The sequence below is a fragment of the Vanessa atalanta genome, chromosome 9 (assembly GCF_905147765.1).
Source record: "Vanessa atalanta chromosome 9, ilVanAtal1.2, whole genome shotgun sequence".
Classification (NCBI taxonomy): Eukaryota; Metazoa; Arthropoda; class Insecta; order Lepidoptera; family Nymphalidae; genus Vanessa; species Vanessa atalanta.
This window is the reverse complement of record NC_061879.1, coordinates 707,525-730,319: the sequence shown is the minus strand read 5'-3', so window position 1 is coordinate 730,319 and position 22,795 is coordinate 707,525. Positions and strand designations below refer to the sequence as shown.

Genomic DNA, 22,795 nt, shown 5'->3' with positions numbered 1-22,795 from the left:
TACATAAGTAAACGTACATAAATGGATATTTACTATTATTTATTTATATAAAGATTATTTTATATATATATTTGTTATTCTCACTGTGAACATTTCAATTTATTTCCCATTTCGCATTACAAAAGAACAAAAAAAACAGTTCAACTTTGTCTTTATTGATGTTCTTGACAGTTGCGCCAAACGTCGTAGTATTTTATTAGTGTGCATGTACTTAGTGGCGAACTGTTTGACACAATATATTCGATGCATTCTCAGCTTTGTCAGTCTTAATTAGTTTTGAATTAAAATTAATTGTTAGCTCTTGAAATGAGCATGTATTTAATTATAAGTTTCCTAGTTTTATAATTTAATAGAGTATTATTTCCTAGTATATTGGACCGATAAACTTGTAGGTATCTAGGTTGAAACCTGAGACATGGTTCGTTGGTGTGTTAGTTTGCTTTATGACGTTAGCAGTCTGGGGACAGAGCTTATCCGGATAGTCGCTTGTGTGACGAGAGGCGAGTTCAGAACTAAATAATTGTTTAGAAAATTAAAAAAATTCTATTTCTCGCATAAAAGTTAATATTTGAATTATTTTTAAAATGTATATGCCTAACAAAACCCTAAAAGAAAAACAGTAGTTACTCTTAAATTAAATTAGCTACTCCGTGTGTAGTATTATAATATTATTAATAATTAATTAAAGTTGGTACTAAATTTCAGAAAATGACGAATTATCTATATGGCGAATTGTATATATATATATATATATATATATATATATATATTGTACAGAAGAAAAGATATATTTTAGTTATTCATAATACACATGCTTTTAAAGCCTTAATTTTTTCTGTCGATTTAAAAGCGAGTTGTAATTTTTTTATACTCGATTACAGGACAAACCGACGTAAGCGCTTAGGTAAGTTTTAGTTTCAAATACAACGTTTGTAAATCCTACAATGTGGTTCCATGGCTCGTTGGCTTGTCTCGTGATGTTAGCGGTATATGCACGGAGCGCGTCCGGTCGCTTGGTCCGTGGCGGACAGCGTGTTACGGGTCCGAGAAGGAGGCTTTCCTATAAAAATTTAACCCGGTATAAAATATTATTTAGTATATTCATAAATATATTATATTACATACCCTGTAATTTATATACATGTTATAAAATTTCGTATTATCTACAAGATAAAATAATTAACGCTTCCGTGATAATTTTTAAATATTTCTCGAGAACAAGAAGGTTTTATTAAGATATATGTTTAAAATACTAGCCGCTTCCAACGTAAAATATTTTATTTATTAAATGGATTCGTAAAACTTTTAAACGATTAAAAAACATAACATTTACAAAAAAAAATATTTCAATTAAAATATAATAAAAAAAAAAACTGAAAAAATAGATTATTAAATACACTAAAAAAAGGATTTTCGAAACTGTTCAACTCTGGCGGGTTACTTGATAAATTTACCCGTACGAAGTCGGGACAGTTAGTTAGGAGTAATTATATAATGTTTAATTATGATTGGTCATAATATAGACAAGACTGTTCGTGGAGGAGTAGTAACAAGATTAGAAGCGAATTTAATCACTAAGTGGACGCCGGATCGTGCTCTGAATGTGTAATAGGCCATGGTCTTTGGTGATTTAATTTCATGGTCAAATCAGCAATAATTGAACAACCAGCAACGAAAGACATTAGAAAATGTTGCCAGTTGTAACAAATCGAAGGAAAATATTACGAAGTTCAAATGTAAAACTCAAATCTACTTCAAATGTTACTTTAAAATGCTTAAGTATATTGAACTTAAAAAAGTTATTGTAAATACGAAGAGCTTTACGTTTATTTATAATAAATTATTGTTAAGTTAAATATGTTAAGAGTTTTGAAGTTTTAATTTTGGAGACTTGTTGACTGTTGCATAATAACCGCTAATATTTCCAAAAGAGCGGTGAAATAAATATATTTTCCATACTAGCGATCTCGCCAACGTTAAGTTGAAAACAGAATAAGAAGGAATTTTCGCCTTATTCAATCCAGTTGACATGATCCTTTACAAGACTATATAGTTAAGTGTGTCCAGCAAATCGATTGAATACTACATAGCCGAAGGTTTTTTTTTAAACAGGGTTTTGTCTAAAACTTGGTGGTAGGGCTTTGTGCAAGCCCGTCTGGGTAGGTACCACCCGCTCATCAGATAAGGTTTGAAGGGTGAGTGAGCCAGTGTAACTACAGGCACAAGAGACGTAACATCTTAGTTCCCAAGGCCAACCTTACCCGACACCAATGTCGCATTGGGATGGTTAATATTTCTTACAACGCCATTGTCTATGGGTAGTGGTGACCACTTACCATCAGGTGGCCCATTTGCACGTCCGCCTACCGAAATAAAAAAAAATAAAACATGTCACCCTAGTATGTCATAGTTCTACAGTTTCACTATTATAGCCGAAAGTTAAAGCTGGTTTCGTATCTGGCATAGAAATTAATTAGTGTATTAAAAAAAATCGTGAGGAAATCTGCACCTGCAAATAAATCCTTCAGAAAAATCAGTATACAGATTTGATAGACATTATATTTGATATTTGTTTATTAGTAATATTAATGAAATATCAAACGAAATTCGTTATCTTTTTATATTTCTTCTGGTAAACAAAACTGTTGCTCGGAGTTCGCGGAGAGTAAGCTCGTTTTCAAATAGGTTTTATATGTATAAATAAATCTTGTAACGCATGAATAACATTTCTCTTACACGAGTAATGTCAATATTAGACAAACGATGTCCCAAAATGTAATATACCATACTCCCGAACATCGAGGAAAATGATATAATATCTAAAAGAAATAAGGTTTTTGTATGAAGAATTAGGAAGAACTTCGCTCTGATATAGCACAGTATACATATTATGAAGCATAGCTTAGAACTCAATTGATCTTTACAGATTCTTAACGATAAAATCTACGTTCAGAACCGGTTACAGATTCTCTCGTAAAATGACGATTCAAAAGTTTTCGTAAGAGCCTACTTGAATAAAATATGTTTTTGATTCATTTTTTAAAACATAAAATCAAAAAGTTAAGCGTGCTTTGTTTAAGTGGGCTCTTAAAAGCACTCTTGAATCATTTTACAATGTTTCTAATGCTATCTAGCTGGAAAGGAATCCAGAATTATTTTCGTTTTTGATTTCTTAAATGTATAATGTAATATATAATACATTCACATAGCATTAGCATTAGCATAAAAAGCCTGTAAATTTTCCTACTGAAGGAGAAGGTTTGGAGCATAATCCACCACGCTGCTCCAATGCGTGTTGGCGGAATATACATGTGGCAGAATTTAGTTGAAATTAGTCACATGCAGGTTTCCTCACGATGTTTTCCTTTACCGCTGAGCACGAGATGAATTATAAACACAAATTAAGCACATGAAAATTCAGTAGTGCCGGCCTGGGTTTGAGCCCGAAATCATCGGTTAAGATGCACGCGTTCTTACCATTGGGCCATCTCGGCTCTTTACATTCACATAACCAAGTTCATATCGTCGGTACAAAGGAAGAAATGCTAAAGGCACTTTTGGTGAACGTAAAGGTAAAAGTTTTTATTTTGAGTGTGCCTCTTGTGTATCCACCATTCGGCATGAGAGCAGCGTGTTGGAGTAATCTCCTTGAAAAAAAAGGAAGTCTTTGCCAAGCAGTGACATCATATTATGTTTTAAATTATTTTTTCAGCACAGGCTGTAAAGTCTTTATCTTTAATGATTTCGGATCATTATTTTGTAGGTATATAGGGGAAGTGTCTGTACAAATTGGGGGGATAATTTGAATGAGAAAGCCGGGAACCGCTGAATTTACAAGATGACCGGTCGAGATAGGCTTAAGTCCTCTAGTAATTACTAGTTAAGGCTATTTTTATTTTATGTACTTAATTTTTTAAAATTATGATAATAAATTATATTATATATTGTCTGTACGAACTATTTGCAAATCTTCTTCTTCTTAAAAATCCTTTGGTTGGATTTTACGATACTCATGGGAGATAAAGAAGGACAATAATTAAAGATAAAATATTTCATCCGATGTAATTTACACCAAGAAGTTCTTACTTTCTATGCTTACATTCATTAAAAAAAAAAATTATAAAAAAATATGCAACCTTTTTCAGGATCTCAAATAAGAAATTGATCACGAGGACAAACCAAATTACATTCAGGCTAGTATTTTATTGTGAAATTAACCTTTATATACTAATATCTCAGAATGGATCTTATTAAAGTTTTTACTCAGAGAGTCAGTAAGCTAATAAAAGATTAATTTCTCAAGCGTTTCCATCGTTAAGGGTCCTCATTAGCGCTAGATCATCAGTTGTCTCATTAAATGCTTCCAATTAGTGAGCCCCGAGCTTAAATAAGGTGGACCCTCCACTGAAGATACTAAAATATAAATAAATAATGTAGTGTTTATACAAGAACTGTATTTGTAGAATTGATTGATTTTGATTTAACGAATGAATGAACCAATAATTATATGTTATTTGTATGGTTATGAATAGAGTACTTATGAGACGAGGATAGGAATGAGTCGAATGAGTTACTTTAATTTATAGTCAATAAATAAATCGTTTTGCGTATCGAGAAATAAAATTGAATCAATTGATAATTATAAATCAACATTGTAGAAACAAGTGAAATGGCTCAAAAAACCTCAGATGGATGGTAAGTTTTTTTTTATGACATAGATTGGCGGACGAGCATATGGGTCATCTGAAGGTAATTGGACACTACCGCCAAAAGACAATGGCGCTGTAAGAAATTTTAACCATTTTTTACATCGCCAATGCGTCACCTTAAGTACTAAGATGTTGTTTCCCTTGTGCCTGCTCACTCACCCTTCAAACCAAAACACAACAATACTAAGTACTGTTGTTTGGCGGTAGAATATCTGATGAGTGGGACCACCCACTCATCAGGGTACCAACCTACCCAGACGAGCTTGCACAAACCCCTACAACCAAGTTTATTAATAGTTACGTTCGAATGGAACAATGTGAATGGAAAAAGTGAATACGTCTCATATTTTACGACTACATAAAATGTAAAAAAATCCCCAAATGTATATTGACAAACTGCGAAATTCAACAAGCAACAAAGATAACGTCTTTAGCTTAGGTCAGTTTACCTTTTACCGCAATCAACGTTATCCATCGAAGAGCGTGACTCGACTTCATTCCGCCAGAACATTAGCGCGAATTATTTCTCGAATTTATTCAGAGAGTCATTTAAGCTTCAAGTGCGTCGGGTGCTCCAAGTGTTCGCGCTTCTTGTATTCGCAAATTGGTCTTCGTCTTATTTTATTGCTATATATTACATTCTACCGCCGAATATAAATACTAATTATCGTTGTGTTCCGTTGTCAGCCAGTGTAACTACAGAAACAAGTGATATAACATCTTAGTTTCCAAGGTTAGTGGCACATTGGTGATATATGGAATGATTAATATTTGTAACTTTTATAGGCAGTGACCAATTACCAGTCCGCCGACTACATATGAAATATGTCAAGAAGGTTGATTAACTTGATTTATTATTATTAATGTATCAAGTTATCAAACAAAATTTTACATTTTTTATTTTCATTATATTTAATTTTACTAAAATAAGTTTCATTATTAATTTTAAACCTTTATAATACAAGCGAATTAATCAACTGATTGGGAGTTTATCTTCGCCCATAAAAGCTCTGAAGAACAGTAATTCGATTCGCAAATATCCTTTATAAAACATTGAAATAAAAAGATATGTTAAAATGTTTTTGTCGAAAAAAAAAATTGCAAAAGTGCTTTGAACGTTATTTGCAAATATCAAAAGATTAGAACGAGTACATTTTTATAGGATAATAGAAAATACTTTTATAAAATTTTCTGCTTATTTTACTTTTTGTTGTTTAAGCCTTTTTTTTGTCATCTCATCTCATTAAATTCTGATTATTACACAAACATCATGAAACAAATAAGAAGTCTTCCAGACTAAAAATCCGTCACAGCCTTAGGGTAGCAAAGTGCGCAGATAATTATCAAGAAAGTGTACACACTATTACTTTCATAATTAAGGATATTACATCCCTTCTGAATATTTTCCTTTGCCTTTTTATTTTATAGGATGCAAAGCAATGCCCCAAATTAATTAAGCAATTACTAATATTCCTATTTACCCCTCCATTTAAGCTTATCACTTGTGTTAGGAGTGGATTCGACAATAATCCAAGGGGCAGGATCGATCCTGCGACATTTTACATCGTTAGGCGGCCCGTAAACCATTGCACTATTGACGCTTCTGCGCTATTGACAATGTCAACTAACTTTTACGGAGAGTTTATTTATAAAATAATATCAAAAACTATTTATCAGCTCGCTTTGGATTCGAATCCTGTACCCCTAGATTTACAGCTTTATAAGGCTCGGATATGTAGCCAAGGTGAAAATATATATATAATCTCTTAAATATTCTTAAATGTACCAACCTTGCCCACACCCGTCGGTTCCTTCACACCAAGTCGTCGAAGTAAGGCTGGTGGAGGAGGCGGCGGTGTTCGATGTAAAGCAGCGCTGAACCCAGAGGATACAGACTCCTCCTCTCGTTTCCTGCGCTCCCGGTGTGGTGAACCACTGCTGCATTTTGTTGTTCTATAACAAAAATATAATATATATACTAATTTTATTTAAATTAGACTTTTTCAATATAAGTTACAGTTTAAAGATAAACTTAAAAGATGATGATGAGAATTAAAATTAAACAATTTCGTGAATAGAAAAAATATTGTCAAAAATTAAGAGTACGTAAAATGTTGTGAGATATAAGTGAATGCTTGCTTTTGCTCTCCTTATCAGCTTAATATCCAATAATATTTTTTGTTTTTCATTATTCATCAAAAACACTCCCAAAATTATTCTTAGTCCTTTTGAATTAATTATATTTCCCGAAATTGTGCGTGATTCGGGTCATTTATGAAAAAAAAAGCGGTAATGAACTTCCGAAAAATGTTGTAAATTGCTAAAATACGACAAAGAAAATGAGTAGCGGAGTAATTTAAAGCGCAGAGTTCATTGAAAACGGAAACCCAAAATAACGTGACTTTTCCTGAACCCCTCAAGAATTCGAATTCGAAATAAATGGACACTACGTGACATCCTGGCTGACCTTTTTTACATTTTTCAAAAATTCGCTCCGCGTCAATACCGTGGCATAAAGCCTTTCCTCTGATGGATGGTTCTTACGTGACTCCTGCCAACGATCGGTATTTTATTTTAATGTTCCCGTCGGCTTAAAATTGAAAATTCTCTGAGCATATTCGAATACTGCCGTATTGACAAATATCCAATTCTAAGTCTCCGAAACATATCAATTCAATAATATTTTTATATCCTAACAGTAAATAAACAATCCAATGTTATAATTTTAGATGTTTATTATAATATTAGTTTTTACTCTCGGCGTCACCCATATGTTAAGGGAGGGGGGATTTAAGTACAAAAAGTATAGCCTATATATATCCTTTCTCAGAGTTTCAGCTTGATTCATACCAATTTTCATCAAATTTAGTTCTGTTTCTAAACCGTGAAAGCATAACAGATAGAATAACTTGCGCTTTTATAATATGAATATAGATAATATTGTGTAAAGGCTTTACAGAAGTATTAAGTGAGTAAGAACGCTAGATTATGTTACCACATAGTTGAAATATATTTTTCATTATATTTGACGTTATATTGGGACAAGCAGGTACGAAGGTATGAAAGGCAACATTGGACAAACACACCATGTCCTGCGTGCCACGGTCGCGTGACCGGCTCAGTTTATTGTGTTTAGGACTATTAACATTCCTATAGGGGAATGTTTAGATAACTCTCGACTTGGTGGCAGAAAGACCCTTCGTGTCTCGTGTGTGCCCGATAACAACGCCCGTTGCTTTCCGAGCCACTTATTGATTTCCTCTTTATTGATAGGTGCGCTCACTTAAAACATTATTGAAATGATATCGTTTAAATGAACTAACGCATAATAATCATTGAAATCTCATCTTAGTCGGCAGCATAATATAATAACTGATATAGGACATCGCATAAGTATATATATGTATTATTTATAAATAATTGTATTCAATTAGAAAGGAATAAAAGATAGCAGTTGATTTAAGAGCTATAATCATTAAGTATTTTTAACGTTAGATGCGTTGATTTTTACCATAAAAAAATCTTATAATATATAGCTTGGTAAAAAAGTTCCAATTCATTCATTGGCACGACACTCAGCCTTATGTTTGTGATATATTTGCAATCTGTTGCTTGCTTCATATCAATTAAAACATTCCTAACAGTCTCTAAAAACTGCAGCCACCATCTGCCCGTCTGTTTCTGACGTCTTTAACTTGGTGTACCCTTTTAATTATATTACAGGGGCTGTTGCTTCGACGCAGGCTCAAAATGCTGACCTTATATTTTATCTTCAGTCATGATTATTTCCAAAATCATCACACTATTCCCACCACACGCTCCAAGGAATGACGCGTTCGCTGTTGTGACTGATTTTATTAATTTCCAGATCATGTAGGATCATTTAAATGGTGATATCTGTATGTTTATGTGTAAGAATAATTATTTTTCAGGTAGGCTGTGTTTTACTAATATGTCGGTCATCTAGAGGCCCGCCCTACTCCTATTAAAACATGGTATACATACATTTAATTAGTTTCCAAGACTTTACCCCTTCATCCCCATTCCGCAGACTTTTCCCCTCTTACTTCAGTTTCAGTTGTTCATTGTCAATTTAGTGAAAAACTTTGAAACATAGGTCATAATTCAAAACGGTAATGTTTCTACGAAATGTTTAATTTGAAATATACCTATATCTTTACATTTCATCTTGAATTTCATGCAAACTAGTACTTTCTTTTAATTAATTGGCTACATGATTAATTACTAGGTTTTACCTTTGTTACGTTTGCTGTTTGCTAATTGATTAAAAGCTGGCGAATGTGTTTCTCATTCAACTCGATAGCGTGTATTTTTTCCATTATATTCACAAACAGAAATATTTCACCTATTACATACGCTTTCACTTTGAAGGAAATAAATTTGAAGTTAAGTTTACTGATTAGGACCAAATGGGGTTATTAATTTGATTTGCAACGATGAAACTTAATTAAAACAAATTTTCTATTGTATGAAAGTTTTAGTATTGAATATGATTACAACAATTTAAATTTTTCGTGACTTCCAGTATTTAAAAATAATGCTATCAAAAGCGGTTCTTTTAATTGGTTTAGGGTTAATAGGTACTTCCGTCTTCTTTATGCTTGAGCAGGATGTATTTGTTCGGCGACTTTGGGCGGAGACCTCTCGCTGACGAGCGTTATCAACGCTTTGCTCGGGAGCGAGGTGTGCTGGTCAGATGTGCTCCTTCTGCGAAAACGTCATATCGCAGAAGGAGGCAGCGGAACGGGAACGGAAGGTGGACGCTGCTGCAGACCCGATCCGCCGAAGAATACCGGGGAGGAGGAAACAACGCTACGCGCACCTTCTCCCCCCGCCTCAATAAGCGCCGCAGGGGCTAGGAGGGTTCTCCGTACCCTGGGAATCCTCCCTAGGAATTGGAAGCCCACATAAGCGGGCTGACCGTCAGGGCGTCACGGTAGCATGCGAAAGCGATCCCGTGGCGCTGAGACGGAGAGGGTACCGCTGGTTTTTAGTGGGTATTCCGGTGTGCCGCCAACATCCTGGGCACCGGCGAGTCCCACATACTCCCCAACTTCCACGCGGAGGAAACGCGTAACGTGTTTTTCCAGCGAAAAAAAAGGATGTATTTGTTCTATGTGTTGTAAAAACTCTTTGCTTTGTAGAGATTTAGTTCGGTTATTGTAATGTTACCGATCGGTAGACTCGATCTTCTCACCAGTTATCTAAAGCTGATTATTAATTATGGTGTGACTTGTCAGACTGAGTCAGCAAAAAAGACTAAACTTAGGACCGGTGTTATAGATTTTTACATTTAATATTATTTCGTATATAAATATTTATTTTTTTACTAAGGTGAACTAGTTATATTCTTATTATCTCGTTTGAAATTCCAAATGTAGAGCTCTTAACGATATATTTAGTTCACCTGAAGTGAGCACCGGGCCGATGTCGAAGTTAGTAATTGACGCACGATTGATAGATCCTTCGAGAAATCTATTGGAGAGGCCTACTCGAAAGTTGGATACTCATCAATTAGGAAACAGCGTTAGAAATTGATAGTTGGTTTGTTGTTTTGATATAAACGTATTATTAAGAAGTAATTTTCGCATTGTCTTTAAACATTGTTAATGAATCATGATTTTTTTGTCGTCATTCGTTTTTTAAGTATTCTTTCCTTCAGGCGAAGGAAATGGTTTATATATAGCAAAGATACAAATCAGAATATGATGTAACTATATTTAACGGTAAAATAAAAACTCCAGACTAATATTATATAGCAGACTGGTAAATGTCACCTAGTCGTAATTGGTCGCCATATACAAACAATGAAATTTTATGTTATCCCTTTGTGCTTACATAAACTAGTGTAATCAACTTAAAATAAAATAAAACACATTTAATACAATATACTGCACTTTGGCGGTAGAATAACTGAGTGTGTGGCCCGGTAAGTGACTCAGAAGGATCGGCATCGGCATAAGGCATTCAAGTTCAAGGTTTATTTACTTAATTTAACATCAGGGTTTATTTTTAAATGAATAAGTAATTTAATATTATTACGTTTATTATTAAGAATTATTAGTAATTTTATAAAATGGTTTACAAGGCAAATAAAAGCTCCAGATATTTCACGACTGGGCAAAGGGTTCATTTTTTGATACAATTTTTGAGGGTTGGAGATTATTCGACTAGCGTGTTAGTGGTGAATTCACATATTCCTGACGATGACGAGAGTATTATAAATTAAATATATAATACATATTATTCATAACATCGCCGAGTTTAACATATCGTATCGTATCGTATCGTCATGTAATCCTTTATCCGGGCTTGTAATGTCACAGAACTACAAATCTATCAAGTCGGAATAAAGCGTGGTGCAGACGTGATACAGTGAAGATAGAAATCTTGCAATTTCAAAGCGATGTTTATGCCTCTATGTCGTTGATTTCACGGGTCGATGAACTCACTGAAAACAATCTCGGAAAGGCCGACTCTTGACATTTGATAGAATGTTCTTTCGACCATGAATAAGTCGACGGGTATTTTGAACTATCTTTATTATTTTCGAATTTTTCTACCTAATATTTATGTTAGGAATTGATAGAATCAATTTTCCTGAGATATCGTGATATTATTTTATACACATATATACACAGATAAACATGTTTGTTTTGTCTTTTTGATGTCTAATTTATAAAATTGTAGCTCTTCTAAATTTATCTTTTCTTGTATTATATTATATTGTTGTCTATAATACTGCTTCGTTTGTCTAGTGGCTAGATACCAGGCTTTTAAAAATTCATTGTGGTTTTCTGTAGAAAGATTTTCAACAACATTCCGAAGTCTGTGAGCTTGAAATGTGCACAAAATAAAAGGTTAGCAGGCAAACACAAGGACCTGTAGAGGTGATCTACAAAAACCAGTAAGTGGTCACTCCACAAGGCTACTAGCAGTGAATGGAGAGAGTTGGAGCTGACCCTGGCCCTGGACCTGACCGCCTCTGAAGAAATTCGTGACTTAATGATAAAAATTGCAACCTGTTGTTTAATATAGTCTGAAAGATTTTTGTAAGGATTTCTTTTTCACTTTTGATTGGTTAAAACATGTTCAAATATATTTTTTTTATTATTTACATTTATTTAGCAAGTAAATACAGACACTCGAAACACATAAATGTATATCGAGAGCCTAACCCTTGCTTTATATAATGTTACTAATACTATCCAACATAATGGTGCTAAATGTTACCACAATTTTATTTACGTTCGTGATTTGAATTACGCGATTATTCTACAGTGCACGCGGAAAGTGAATTATTGCGGAAAGAATCAGTCAGCTATTAAATTCGCCTTAAATTCGTATTTTAAATTTTTAAATCTATTTCGAAATTTGAATCAGTATTCATTTATTCAGTCTAAGATTTCAAAACAACTCTTGTAATTCAAACCCTAATTGACAGGTTACCGGAAGCGTATTACACAGGCAGGTTAAAATGTCACTGTGTCTAAATATTGAATATGATTCATTAATGGTTGCTTTAAGTAAAAATAAATTAATCGCTTTATACTACAGACCCTTTTAAATTTGTTTGTTTATTTAAACGCATTAAACATTCGTGATAATTATGGCGATAAAGACCTCAGGTTGTATTTTACGTTCCGATAAAAGAATTAATGGAGATCGTCCATTTAGACGCAAGGGATTGAGAACGTTAAATAAGTTCTCATCGTTCTATTTTCAATTAAATTTTTTTTTTTATTTAAAATATATTTCAATTTATGAAAGGAAACATTTAGATGATTATATTTTAAACTATTTTATACAGAAGAAACGCTTGAATAGAACGTTAAACAATCTTTTGTTCAGCGTTTTAAAATTTAAATCTGTCGCCAATAGGTATGGAATAAAATTATGATAGTGTTCGAAACTTATGTACGCTATCAAAGTTTTGAATTTGAACATTTCTCTTACACCTTATATACATGACTAGACGATTTTTTTGGTAGGAATTACATGGCAACCAGCCAGCAAAATACCCAGCAACTTGTCGAATTAAAACTGCATTCAATGCAAAATTAGACTCTATTCAATTGCAATAAAGTACTGAAAGGCTTTAAACAACTGTATATGTAGTTTGTAAAATTCAGCATTGTTTGGGAAAATGATGGCAATAAATATAAAGGAAGGCCTTTACCAAAACTGTCCAATCGCGTTTAAGCTTTCAATGCATTCTATACGACATTACGAGCTCGTTTTAGTTTTTCGAATCTAGGATTTATGGTTAAATTGTCTTGACGTTACACAATGGGATTTAAATAAAATTTGAATGAGATCGTGAAACGGTTTCATAATCATATTCAAATTGCAGGTCAAATCATTTTTTATTGAAGGAAGACTGGTAAATAGGCTATACGACGATAAGTGGTCACCATCGCCATAACTGTTGTAACTGGAGGAAATATTAACCATTCCAGCACGATCATATCACATTACAACAGCCATGCACCACAAACCAACTTGTTAGCAGTAGTTTTTAATTTGACAATAAATAAGTAAGTAAACTACAGTGAAGTGTCAGAAAGTCATATGCGACATTAACTAGACTAATTATAAAATTTAATATAAGAGATAAGTATTAAAATTGCATAACATCGTAAGCCTTACAGAATTAGTTTAAAAATATACAACATATTAATATTTAAACTTACGATAAATGAAAAAAGGAGTGCGGAAAATAAGTTTTATATTTTAAATTACGTTGCATTTTGTTGCTCTAGAAAATATTTGATAAATGAAATAAAAATAGTAATATTCACTTCATTTAAAGATATAGAGCATTATACAAATGAGGGTGAAAATATTGCGAGCCACCGACGCCGCCTTAAAACAGGGTTTTCATAGAAATGAGATATGTATGGATCGAATTAACATATGTATAATAGATAAGTCGCGTCATCGTCCGCGGTGAAATCAGTTTGCGTTGAAAATCATTTATGAACTTGCATCCAATCTCCAAATCGCGAGCAAAACTGAAAGTGTCGAATGTAAATCTGTTACATGTCGGGTCGACATTTGCCCATTAAAAAACCTCATCGTTAAATATATTTGTGCGATTATTTTATTTTTTTATTTTTCCAAATTTTGTGGGTCCTACTGTCGTTGGCTACGTGTTCCAGTCGGGGTTTACGCATTCAAGGATGAACGTCCTAATTCGAAGATTATACGAAATCTAAAAGTTACTATATTATTATTTTTATAAAATTACATTTAGAATTACGAGGTATGTATATTCCTAAAAAAACTTATTTTACGTTTGCGAATAATACCATTTCTATAACAGTTTTACTCTATGGTCTCGTAGTTACTCCGTCGTAGGATCGCACACAATGAATATTTTATGGGAAAAATTGCGGCGCACTCCACTAATGCTGTGGGTATCTCTGAGTTATATCACGTATTTTTATCCTATTCTAGATAAGAACCTTGCAATGTAAAGAAAAATAATACTTTAATAGATAATTTTGATAATGCAATTATGTTCAATGAAAAATCTTTCATATTATACAGCACAGAAGAATTCTATGTTTTCTCTTTCTCCCTACGGCTTATTCGAAAAGAGAAAGATAGAAAAAATATAGTTGGAGTGTCATATGACTTGAGTTGTATTAAAAAGGAAACGCCCGGCGCCGACCGATGATGGGGCCAAGCTTAAGCTTTTGTTTGTGATATAGGTTGGTGTACTGGTGCTGTAGTTACACTGGCTCATTCCTCTTCAAACCGGAATACAATAATACTGTATTGCTCTTTGGCGGAAGATTATCTGATGATTAGGTGGTATCGACTCAGATTGCACAAAGCTACTACCAGGGTATAAATTTAATTGATAAGTTAACACTTTCTAACTGATAACTGATAATATTTCATATATCTGATTATCTAATATGTAAGCAAAGTCGCCTCGCAGTGTTATAGAAGCTAATGAGGCAGTTTACGGTAACTGCAAGTATGCATCGCCGAGATAAGTTGTCAAGCAAATTTCGCATATCTAATTAATTACGTACGATGCCATTTGTATCTAATGTGATAACGCAATATACGATTATATGTTTATAAAGGGCGTATGTGCCGTATGTTAAAAGCACAGATTTAGAACCCTAAGTCTTAATTAATAAGCTCTACAAAATTAAGTCAATTCATAGCACACAGATTAATTATTTATCCCGGAAAAATGTTCTTAACACCTACACACCCACCACCTTTCCTCACAAGCGGACGATAAATTGTGTTTTGTAACTAAGACACTTTTTCGTTATCTGTTGTAATCGAAAAAAACGCTCTGCCATAAAATCTTATCGGTATAGGTTTATTATGTAGCGATATAGCAGTCGCAGGTTCAATTATGATTTTGTTATCGTTCTCACCGATAGTTCAACAATATTGATGTAAGAGTCGCGAGAAGCACTGTTGCGATTCGCAAACTCGCCTTAACCAATATAAGCCTTATATGGAATTCGTGTTATGAATACAAGCTTTATTTTTAGGAACAAAGTTCTCTAATACCGCTTTCTAGACTAGACTAGTAGACTGAACTGGTGGTAATCGTCGTAAAGAAAGAGTCTGTCCGGCTACCTCTCCCTCTTTTTATCTTTATCTCTTTCTATGATATACGATTTGAATTTTTTTTTTATATTAGTTCATATGGGGGATTTCATAAAAAAAAAATATCATTTAATTATTCACACATATCGTATCCTAAGACACCTCTCGTTTTTTTCTGTTACATTTGTTAAGAAACAGAAATAAAATTCCAAGCTTTTTAATTTGGTCGTATTATCAGGGAACTGTTTAAACAAATTATGCTAATCGCTGTTTACTTATAATTTGAATCAATAACACGGTCCGAGCCCCCCAAACTGCAGATGCGTGTATAACTCGAGCTTTGAAATACTGATGGAAAAGTTTCGAGAAAGGGTGAGTTGATTTTTATTTTTCATCTATCAACACGAACAAAAGAACAATTCATCTGAGATAATGAAAAAGATTATGAAGGATTAAAACTGTCTAAAACAAATGAATATAAACATGTATGTATCAATTTGTTAATGAATATAATGAAAATATGTACCGAAATGTAAATCTATAATAATATATGTACTTACTTATTATTTTAATTTTTTTTATATACAATTTAGCACAATTATTAGTTCAGCGCTGTGTTGTATCTTAAATAAAAAAATCTTAGTTATTTTTGTTAGCTTTGTGAGTCAATTTAATCGATTACAAACCCTTTTTAAATATTTTTGTACATACATGAATTAAATAATTAGTTCACGTGCGAATAAATTCCTTATGTATTGAATTATCATATACTTCATAATAATAATAATAATAATCTACAAGAAGGCCTATGATTCCGTGCCGCATACATGGCTCTTGAGGGTGCTGGAGTTGTATAAATTAGATACAACTCTATGCAGTTTCTTGAAATCATGTATGGGGCAATGGCGGACAGTCCTTCGCTATCCAGGATGTCGAACGATTCATGGTAATGACGAACCGATAAGGATTGAGCGAGGAATATTTCAGGGCGATAGTTTGAGTCCATTGTGGTTTTGTTTAGCCTTGAACCCTCTAAGTACTCTGTTGGAGGGTTCAAGGTTAGGCTATCGTTTGCGGAGAGGAGGTAAAGTAATATCCCACCTACTTTACATGGATGACTTAAAGCTCTTTGCACCTTCAGGTTCACAATTAATGGAGTTACTAAAGGTAACAGAAACTTTTAGTAATTCTATTAGAATGGAATTTGGAGTTGACAAGTGCGCGGTTATGCATGTAGAGCGAGGAGAGATTATGGAATCTGACGGATTACAACTTTCAGATTCCATAAACTTTAGATCACTGTCCGCAAACGAATCATACAAATACTTGGGTGTGTCGGAAGCGTTAGGCATCAATGTGACCGACATGAAACAATCACTGCAGGAGCGTTTCTTTGGTCGCCTGAAAAAAGTGCTCAAAAGTCTTTTGTCGGGTGGCAATAAGGTTCGCGCTTTCAATGGTTGGGTCATGCCGGTCTTGATGTACTCTTTCGGCATACTCAAGTGGACTCAAAAAGAACTAGACGCCTTGGATAGGAGAGTCCGTGTCCTGCTGACTGCATATCGGATGCATCATCCTCGGTCTTCGGTGATGAGATTGTATATCCCACGGAGATGTGGTGGCCGAGGCTTTTTAAATGCCAAGACCCTACATAACCGTGAAGTATACAAACTCAGGGAGTATTTTCTCCACACTGACTTGGATATGCACCGAGATGTAGTTACAATGGACAAGGGGCTAACTCCGCTCTCCTTAGGCAAAGAGAACTGGCGCACACCCGTAGTACTAAGTACTGAGAATCGCAAGGGGGTATGGAAGAGCAAGGAGTTACATGGACGCTTCTATCGGGCCCTTCATGGACCCGATGTGGACTTTATGGCGTCCGTTTCTTGGCTACGGTTCGGTAACCTATTCGGTGAAACCGAAGGTTTTGTCTGTGCAATTATGGACGAAGTTATCATGACGAACAATTACCGGAAGTATATTGTGAGGGATGGCACGGTGGACATATGTCGGGCGTGTCACACTCCGGGCGAATCCCTTAGACATATTATTTCCGGTTGTTCTCGTCTTGCTAACGGAGAGTATTTGCACAGGCATAATCAAGTGGCCAAGATTATCCATCAACAACTTGCACTTCGATACGATCTTGTGGTATCAGAGGTACCATACTACAGGTATGTGCCCGACCCAGTTCTCGAGAATGGTCGTATCACACTGTACTGGGACCGATCTATAATCACTGACAGGGCTGTTGTCGCCAACAAGCCTGATATAGTGGTGATAGATCGGTCAGAGCGCCGCACGATAATTGTTGACGTCACCATCCCTCATGACGAGAATCTCGTGAAGGCTGAGAAAGATAAGCAAATAAAATATCTCGACTTAGCTCACGAGGTTGTCGACATGTGGGATGTGGATACAGCAGTTATTGTGCCAATAGTCGTTTCAGCGAATGGCCTAATGGCCAAGAGCCTCGACCAACACCTTAAGAGGCTCTCGTTAGGCAGCTGGGTCAAGGGCTTGATGCAGAAGGCAGTACTCCTCGGCACGGCACGTATTGTGAGGAAGTTCCTCTCTCTGGAGCCCTGACCACCGGTGGCTTGGACCCTGTTCCCGCCACTGGTTGGCTTCTGTATTCTATATTTTTAAATATATTTTATAAATTTGTATTTTATATTTAAAAATGTTATTATACATGAGTAAAAATAAATAAAAATAATAATAATCTCTTTTTAAGGTACCTGAAATACATCTACAGTGCTTGTACTACCTACCTACTTCAATAAAGTATAGATAAGATAGATAAGATTTTGATACTTAAAACCAAAATATGCCCATAGGTCACTATATAAATCTCTCTGCAATTGAAGCATGTACAGTACTGAAACTACATATATTTAACCGAAAATTGAGTATTATTTAAATTTTATTTTAGTAATCACAAAAACTTCGAAATCTAATCTATAGTCTAACGAATTTTCAATTCAACTGCCCGAATCCAATTATATAAGGTTATTTTAGGCTTATAACATAGTAACATTTGTCGCCTAATTCCAATTAAATAGGAACAAGAATAAACTATATGTTGGGAAGCGCTTACGTAACAACACGCAAACAGTTCTATCCTAAGTATACAAATTGTATCATGTATGTAAAAGCTACGAGTGGCAGGCGGAACTTACATCCGTAGTTTTGTTTTATGTACTCCCTGTATAACTAAAAAAAATTTGTTCCACGCGCATAGTCTACCAAACCGCTACGACCGTAGCACTAACATTCTACGCCAAATAGTAACAGTACTATTCGTTAACTTTGTATAAGTTTTATGCAGTAAAGTAACTTAGGGATACAGAACCTAATGTAAAAAATATTTAAGTAATATGAAATTAAATTAAAGTTAATTAAATATTTGAGAAAACTGACTTTATTGAAAACGGAATTTATAACTTCTACGACATCAAAGAAAATACGACCGTATAAAGAATTTATTTCTACATTCTACATGGACGTGATGATAAGAATTATATTATTATATATATGACGATAATACTTTCGTTCACATATTCATACAAGGATTACATTCATACAACAAGATTCAGTATATATTCTTAGCAGTCTGTATACTAATATATAGTCTGAAGATAAAATATTGATCATCTTAAAATAATTATATAATAATCAATCAAGTATAACATTTACTAACCCGATGGTAAGTGATTTTAACTGCCCAGAGACATTGGCACCGTCAGAAATTTTAACCATTTCTCATACCGCCAATGTTTCATTGGAACTAAGTTATCTCCCTTGTATCTACAATTACATCTCACTAGTGAGAGTCAAATCGGTTAAAATAATATTGAGTATTACCGCTCGGGGGTACAATATGTTATACCCACAAATAGACTTGCACAAAGCCTTATCTCCAAGTAAGTAGCATTTATTATATGTATTCAATTTACATTTCTTTTTAATTTTCAGTTTCAACTATTTTAATGTCACTTTAAATTTAATATAATAGTGAACTGCGTTGTTACTCGTTTTCAAAGTAAACGGTGGAACATTTACACAAAGTATTGAACATTTATCAAATTTTTACCTATTTAATTGAGCCTTAAACGGAAATAATGCTGCTGATTATGAATGAAGATGTACTTATGTATGTAACATTATTAATTTTATTTTTTATTTTGGTTTGTATATAGTTAATGTCTTAATATTATTGAATTTACAGCACGATAAAAAAATCTTGATATAATATATTAATTGTATTTTTTTAAACAATCTATTTTAATAAGCAAAGATAATATCATTCTTGTGTAAAAAAATCATCAAAGTATTATTATTACATTGTGAATCTGTGCTTAATTAAATAATTTACAAAAGTTTTGTCGAATGTATTAATTCTAAAATCTCTTTGATGATTGGAATTTATTACCCTTAAAGGTATTTCTTTGAAATATGTGTCAACCGTCGAAATAGAAATACAACATTATTTATTGTCCGCACAAAAACAGTAATAAATTAAAATGATATATCTACTTATAAGTATAAATAATTTCCAAAGATAACAGTAATATCTGCCGTAGCACTTTTATAAATCGGGGAAAGTGAAAATTCATATTGACATAATTTTTCTGGAAAAGCGTAAATGGTGGCAACACGTGTCGAGTAAAGCTGTCCAAAGGAGGTACGTGCTCTAGAAGGCGACGTAACTCCGAAACTAAGCCGTAAAACACGCGAAAATTCTTCTTTATGGCGTTACAAGACCCAAGAGTATGGGGCAGATTACTGTATCCATTTTATAAATGTCGACGCTTCAAAGTCGAGAGGGTAAAGATTGTAGGGAATAAATAACTGGTCCTGAAAGGGCCGGGTTAAGGCGGTCGATTCCAGTTTATGCGATCGACGAACGCGAAAAATATTCAAATACTCGTTTCTAGTTAAAAAACGTATTTTAGATTTCTTTACGATTCTTTCCTCTTCGATTTATATGTTTTTTAAATAAATGAGTACCTGCCTTGTATAATTCATAATAAAGGTTTTTACGTTGAAGGAAATATAGACAAATAAGAATACTTAGATGATAGAGGAGCATGAATTTAGTATACCTTTATTTTATCTCATACTTGTCAAATAAAATTGTATTTAATTAATATAATTCTGTAAACTCACGGAAAAGAGTAACTATTGTTTCTATTTGTATCGATTTCGGAAGTATATACCGAACTTGTGTTAACTATACGTTCAAGTTAATTTTATAACATAACGATTCAAAAGAGTGTTTAATAATATTATATTTGATTGAAAACAATACTAAACGATCCTATAATCGCAGTACAATAACTAGACATTAAGCGAATTGAATATAAAACATTTTCATAATCTCATACAATGTAATTGTTGGAAACACAAAGGTATCGAGATTCAGTATCAAGGCGACAAATCACAAAATTATTTCCCCACGATACAAGCTTAACAAAGGCGTCTCGCATCCGTTACTGACGGATACGATATGGAAACGTCGCGAAAAAAATATGGCATCACAGGAAACGAATACAAATACGAAATAAAAATAAATGTACGAGCTGGGAGTAAGGAAATGAGAAAAACCATACGCTCAACGCCGATTCGCGAGGGGATAGGGTCTTGGTGTTGCCAGCAATCCAATAGAATTAAAGAAATGGGGAAAACGAAATCCGGAGTTTATAAGCAATTATTTTGGATTTATGGCTTTCTGTTGAACTTACAAAATCAGGGTAAATAAACTTTTTTTTACCAAAATAGGGAATTATACGGTTCAAATACGAACTGTTCCGAATATCATGTAGCAGTGTTGTCATACATATTTTATGAGGACTGCCGCTAAGCGAACGGGAGTGTTATGATTTTAAGTATATCTATATATAAGTATATTAGTATGATCATCTGTTCAATTGAAGCTCGTAAGCTACTTATCATATTTTGACAAATGAGGCGTCGTTAAATTCGTTGAGACCCGCGTATTAAAGGTTATGAGGTTACTTGTATACGTTTAATAATAAATAAAATGGCCAATTTATTTATCTTGGTAAGAAACAGTTATGTTTCTTAACTTAATTATTTTTATAATTATAAAAAAATTAAATTAAATTAAATTACCTGTAGTTTGAAACTGTCTATATCTTAGTTCCTTGATTTTTTTAAATGATCATACATGTTGTCTTTCTGTATATAAAGGGTCCTTCAGTGATATATAGATTTAGGTGTACAAGAAGAAGATTGTAATCTCAGTCTGACAAAGGCCAAAGATTCAAAGCTTTGTTACCAGGACTGACTCGCCCTAGACTGTTTGTTTATTGTGGTACGTTATTTGGACCTTTTCGTTTTTGCTTTTAATTGAAATATTTAAGGATTAGTATATATATTATGAAACTCTCTTTCCGTCAAGGCTACTCACTAAAATAATAAGGGTTTCTAAGAATTAAATATAATCAAATATTGGAGTAAAACTGTTAATCTTACCGTACATTATCTCGTCTATTTAATATGCGTTTTTGAAATGTATTGTAATATGTCTAAATAACTTCTTATCGTCTTATTAATCATTAAATGAGTACTTTTTAGAAAAAAAGGCCTGGATTTAGGCTCGGGTTCCATCACAGGCCATTAATTATTATAAAAAAAAAGGATTGTAAATCCGTTTATTTGAAAAGAGCAACTATGCGAGTTTCTTGCCGTTTCTTCTCGCTGGAGGCTGCTTTCCGAAACGGTGATAGTTTTTTTAATATCGACGATTCAAAAACGCTACGCTAAGCTACATAAAGTAACGATGAATTTATATAAAATTTTGTGTTCTTATAAAATATATGTATAATGTATATATTCGGAGTTTATAAAAATGGTACAAAATCGAAAGCCTAGCTTAGACGTTAGCTAACAAACGGATAGACGCCAATAACAACTTTGTTTTTATTAAAGAAAATTTACCGCTCAAGTTTAAATAACTTTTAAAATAATTTCAGGTCATTATAATTCTTAAGTTAAAGTTATCACTTGTTTACAACGCCTTTTGGAATCTTAGGAACTACGACATCAAATCTAATAAATTATACAATATAAATACTTGATATTATGAAAGGGTTCTATGAAGTAAGTAACATTTCAAAGGCAGTTATTTTGATTTAGTTCTGCATATGTAGATTGCAAAAGTTATCAACCAGTATATACCGCAAGGAAGTCAGGAGCGGTCTGTCCTTTGTCAGAAATGTGGTATTAAATCTACTTGGATTAACCGGGTCGTCGGCTTATCCTTATTACGTGTCTACATAGCGATTGACATTATTACATTTACATGTATACGAATTTGGCATTTATTTGAAAATGAATTTATTAAGCATTGACACCATGCTTTGTATCGTTTTATTTAGCGAAACGTAATCGGATGTAGTTTTCGTTCAACGATACACAATTAAGGCGTTAAAACAATTATCAAATAATTA

The 22,795-nt window shown here is 33.5% G+C and overlaps 1 protein-coding gene across 1 annotated transcript in view; it reads right to left on the bottom strand.

The window, feature by feature from the left end:
- Positions 1–22,795, bottom strand: part of LOC125066529 (kinesin-like protein CG14535) — a 114,872-nt gene that overhangs the window by 50,064 nt on the left and 42,013 nt on the right. Inside the window, exon 3 of the mRNA XM_047674632.1 lies at positions 6,500–6,662. Coding sequence (XP_047530588.1) covers positions 6,500–6,662 — 163 coding nt within the window. The remainder of the gene's footprint in view (positions 1–6,499; positions 6,663–22,795) is intronic.